General features: G+C 40.7%; 1 protein-coding gene across 1 annotated transcript in view; it reads right to left on the bottom strand.

Annotated features, from left to right (window-relative positions):
* LOC107301170 (UDP-glucose:glycoprotein glucosyltransferase 1-like) overlaps positions 1-3,906 on the bottom strand; it is a gene marked incomplete at both ends in the record, with an annotated part of 6,984 nt that extends 3,078 nt beyond the window's left edge. The window contains 4 exons of the mRNA XM_015830431.1: positions 289-384; positions 1,674-1,804; positions 3,398-3,529; positions 3,700-3,906. Coding sequence (XP_015685917.1) covers positions 289-384; positions 1,674-1,804; positions 3,398-3,529; positions 3,700-3,906 — 566 coding nt within the window. The remainder of the gene's footprint in view (positions 1-288; positions 385-1,673; positions 1,805-3,397; positions 3,530-3,699) is intronic.
* Positions 3,907-4,820: the final 914 nt, after the last annotated feature.

Below are 4,820 nucleotides of genomic sequence, written 5' to 3'. Positions count from 1 at the left end.
AAAAACGTTCTCAACTTAAATAATTTGAATAGTTTTTTGTCCGTGACCACTGCATGCCACCTCTCGGGGTTCCACACCCCATCCTCGAGGTAGGCCCCCGAGATGTTCCTGGGCCAGGCCTGCGCGAGGGGTGAATCGCGCAGGGCCAGCAGGGCCGTCTTCGTATACATAGTCCGAACAAGGGAGTCCGTGGCATAGGATTATTTATATTTTACAGAACTTGAATGCATATTATTCTTGGCAGACCAGACAAGACCAATTAAGAACCGCTCTTACAGATTATTTTACCTGTATCTATCCTCAAAGAATTGATATTCAATCCTGGCCTCTCCCTTTGGTTGTGCAGACAGAAGAGCATCCACCTTCATGACAAGGTCACTTGCACTGAAGAAAGAGAAAAAGACCATCCTGCCAATGTTTTCTTCCAACGTAATTTTTGTTAAAAAGGTCACTTGGTGAGATGTAGTAACAAAAAAACAAAAACAAACCATAAGTGCTGCTTTTGCAAATGATAAAATAGTCTATGTATGAAATCCAGTGGCAGTAAATGCAAGCAAACTGGCTGTTCCTCTTTGCTTGCTTACAAGAGAGATATCTATTTCATTCCCCTCGCTCTGAGGACTGGCTTGGGAGGGGCACACAGGGATACTGGAGGATGGAGGGACCAGAAGAAGGATGAAGCCATTAGAATGCAAATTAAAAAATCAACTCAAGGCAACCAGAAAGCTACAAGGCAAAGGGAGAATAAGAGATGAGACTCATTCTGTGAACAGTGAAAAAGTTGGTTTTTATATGCTTTTCAAAAAGAAGCAATGTAGAGGTAGTCCTCAACTTACAACCATTCATTTAGTGACATTCGAAGTTGAAGCGGCACTGAAAAGTGACCTAGGACCGGTTTTCACATGACTGTTGCAGCAGCATCCCCATGGTCACGTGATTAAAACTGGGCACTTGGCAACTGGAATGTCTTTATGACTATGATCACTGTCCCAGGGTCATGTGATCACCATTTTTAACCCTCCTAGCTGCCAAAGTCAACGGGGAAGCCAGATGCACTGAACAACTGCTTGATTCACTTAAGAATTGCAGTAATTTGCTTAGTAACGGTGTCAAAAAAGGTTGTAAAATGGGGCAAAACTCACTTAACAACTGTCCTGCTTAGCAACAGAAATTTTGGGCTCAATTGTGGTCATAAGTCAAGGACTACTTGCATCATGTTTTATACTATCTGCTCATGCTATTATAAAATAAGGTTTAAATATTTCCAGTCAAGTGTTCTTCTAAATACTATGAATGGGAGACAAACTGTAATACCCCCTATCACATTAAAGATATTGAGCTAACAGGAAAAATGTAAATAAAAGTAACAGAATCAATATAAGTTAAAATCTTATGATACAATCTTTCTACATTTAAAATCACCTGTATTTTAAAGATATGTCTGTATCTGCAAAATAAACTTAGAATATGCTATGCTTTTTCTGCCTAATAAGCCCTGGTTTTGCCAAAGATCTTATTCTTCTGTTTTTAATACACAACTGCCAGTACCATTATGTGGAGAGGGCATGATAGAGGAAGAATGTCTCTTATATATTCCATAAACACTGAAACCACCAACATTCTTCAGTGAAGAATTCCACTTCCTTTCCATAACCTACTCAATTTTTACTTACAGATCTTCTTCCACTCCTAACTGTTGTACGTGAGATTTTATTTTCTGACCAGATGTCTTTAAAATAATATTTTCTAGCAAGTGGAAGTCATCCTGGTTAAAAAGCTCCCCAGCTTCCAATGGACCAATAATCTGAAATGAAGATGAAATGGTATGATCATGATCACTACAAAGTGATCTGAACTGAACATATCCTGCAACATGCACAGTATCTTAACATGCATTACCATTGGGAATACAACACATACACAATACCTTTGCAAAGTTTTTTTTTGGAATAGTAAAAAATGGCAATATTTCATTTAGATCCGTATCAGTACTACCCTGCCATATCAGGTGATTTTACATGAAACGGGACCATTCTGATTATGTCACCGAAGCATAAGAATATTCTCTTTCAAGATGTTGTAACAGCTTTTCCTGCATGCAGGATCAATATGCTGCTTAATTATTTGATGCAATTGTTTTATTTTGGTTTGGTCACTATTGTTATTAACTACCTTGGTAGTCTTTCACGATAGTTATGAACAAATACTTCTACATTGATTGCTTACTGCACACCATTGCTAGTAAAAATACATTTCATTGCTAGTAAAAAATACATTTCATTGCTATATGTTAAGATGTATTTTTAATACAGAACATCAAACAACAGTTAAAGAATGAAGCTGGGAACAGCAGAATAAATGAATCCTACAATAGCTTAATATAATATAAGCACTTGAAACAGTAAATTTAAACAGCTGCTAGTGTGGAAAGTAGAGCAGTGACATAGGTACTCTGCAGCACAAAAAGAGAAAGTAAAGTGCCTGGGAGAATAAGAGAGTTTTGTCTGGAATAGAAAATAATTGAGGGAGGACCAGGTTTGCCTCTTTGGAAAAAGTGTTTCAGAACTGGAAGTATAAGGAGGGAGGGAGGGAGGGAGAAGCCTTCAGCTTTATAGCAGTCTATTAAGTTATTTCTGAGCAGATCTTAATATCTCAAAGGATCTATTTGCAGCAACTAGTTATGAAGGACAAAATATTCTCACATAAATGCTATTGTAAAGCCATCCTGAATAATCACCAACAAGTTGGAGTTGGAACATATTAGCACAGATTACAACACCACATTTGCCTATAAAGGTTGGTCTGATTATTACACTCATGCAGGGAGAAGCAGCTGATTTTTCTCCAATTTTGGAAGATCGGGTAAACCCAGAAGTGTTTTTGGTATTAGTGGTGAAGAGCTTTAGAAGATCTTGACCACCTTCTAAAAATGTTAAAGACTTAATTCTTCCAAAGGATATTTGGTTTCATAACACCTCTTTGTTAGGTTTTGTATGTTTAATGGGTTTTAGATCTCTTGTTATATTTCTATATTTCTGTATTTAATCTGTAAGTTGCCAAGAAACTATTATATTATGTGAGGTTAAATCTAATAAACAGATAAATAAATAATAATAGGCCATCAAAATTTTGAGTTCAGAGATAGAGGATTCACAGTTGAAAAGCTATAAACATACACTGCAGCAAAGAATATACATAATAATTCCATTTTAAGAAGCCCATTTTATCTTTTCAGAGTCCCCACAGAAGGACTTAAAAATATGGTCAGGAGTTTGATTTACATTAAAATGAATCCAAAATTAGCATTCTCTTGTGTAGAGGGGAAAAAAGTACCACATTAGGACCAAAAACATCTGCAAGTAAAGCACTGCTTGTTTTATAAATATAATTTGCTCACCCTTCCGTTGCTAATCACCGCTCTCTGGCCTTTCTTCAGTTTAAGAACATCCCTGCAGTACACAGCATGTGAAAGGATAAAATCCACTTCAGGAGCATCAAGAGCTGCTTTAAATGTATTGATTTCCATACCCTAAAATGGGGGGGGAGGGGAAATATTTCATTAAAAGACAATGTGATGCATCTTATCCTGTCTGGAATTTAGGAAGGAAGCTGGAATTTAGAAAGAATGTCGCTGTGTTTTGCTATTATTCCTACTGTGTTTGTTTATCTTACAGTAAAAAGGTCATCTTCAACACTTACTCCAACAGCAAATTCTGTGATATCTGTTCCAGCCTCCAGCATCTTTGCATTCTCCTCTTTAAGTAATTTTGTGATAAAATTTTTGGCGTTGTTTGATGTCTGTGTCTGCAAGGCTGCCCATATGGCCCTGGCAATAATTGTGGTTTCAGTTGCTGGGTCTTCACTGGGATTGTTAATCACACCAATCCGGATAAAATTACTGGACTTCTACAGAAGAAAATGAATTGCAGATTAAAAATGGTTATTTTACAGTTCTTAAGTGAAAGAAAGAGCTGTGACAACCAGCAAGTCAGCATTTTTTTTTAACAGAGATCACAAGCCAATTTGATATAGTGATTAAAATGCTGGCCCAGAAACTAGGAGACTGTGAATTGTGATGCCACCTTAGGAATGAAAATCAGCTGGGTGACTTTGGCAATTAAACCCCAATGATGCCCTTGACGTGATGGCCCGGTGCCTGGAGGCCGTACGGGTCTGGATGGGGAGAAACAGACTCAGGCTCAACCCTTCCAAGACCGAGTGGCTGTGGTTGCCGGCGCCTCGGCATAGTCAGCTGACTCCGTCGCTGACAATAGGGGGCGAAACTTTGGCTCCCTCGGAGAGGGTGCGCAATCTGGGTGTCCTCCTGGATCCACGGCTGACACTAGAAGACCAGCTGACGGCCGTGGCCAGGGGGGCATTTTACTGGGTACGCCTGATTTACCAGTTGCGGCCTTTTCTGGACCGGGACGCCTTGCGCACAGTCACCCATGCTCTTGTCACCTCCCGCCTGGACTACTGCAATGCTCTCTACATGGGGCTCCCCTTGAGGAGCACTCGGAGGCTCCAGTTAGTCCAGAATGCAGCCGCGCGGGCGGTGTTGGGAGTGACCCGTCACTCCCATGTAACGCCGCTGCTGCGCGAGCTGCACTGGCTGCCGGTAGCTTTCCGGGTGCGCTTCAAGGTGCTGATTATCATCTTCAAAGCGCTCCATGGCATCGGACCTGGTTATCTCCGAGACCGCCTTCTGCCTCAGATTACCTCTCATCGGCCGATACGCTCCCACAGAGAGGGTCTCCTCAGGGTGCCGTCAGCCAGACAGTGCCGGCTGGCGACCCCCAGGGGGAGGGCCTTCTCGGTTG

The sequence above is a fragment of the Protobothrops mucrosquamatus genome, unplaced genomic scaffold (genome assembly GCF_001527695.2).
Source record: "Protobothrops mucrosquamatus isolate PMUCROS unplaced genomic scaffold, P.Mucros_1.0 scaffold10411, whole genome shotgun sequence".
NCBI lineage: Eukaryota > Metazoa > Chordata > Lepidosauria > Squamata > Viperidae > Protobothrops > Protobothrops mucrosquamatus.
Note: the sequence above shows the minus strand (reverse complement) of the source record. Positions and strands in the feature narration are given on the sequence as shown.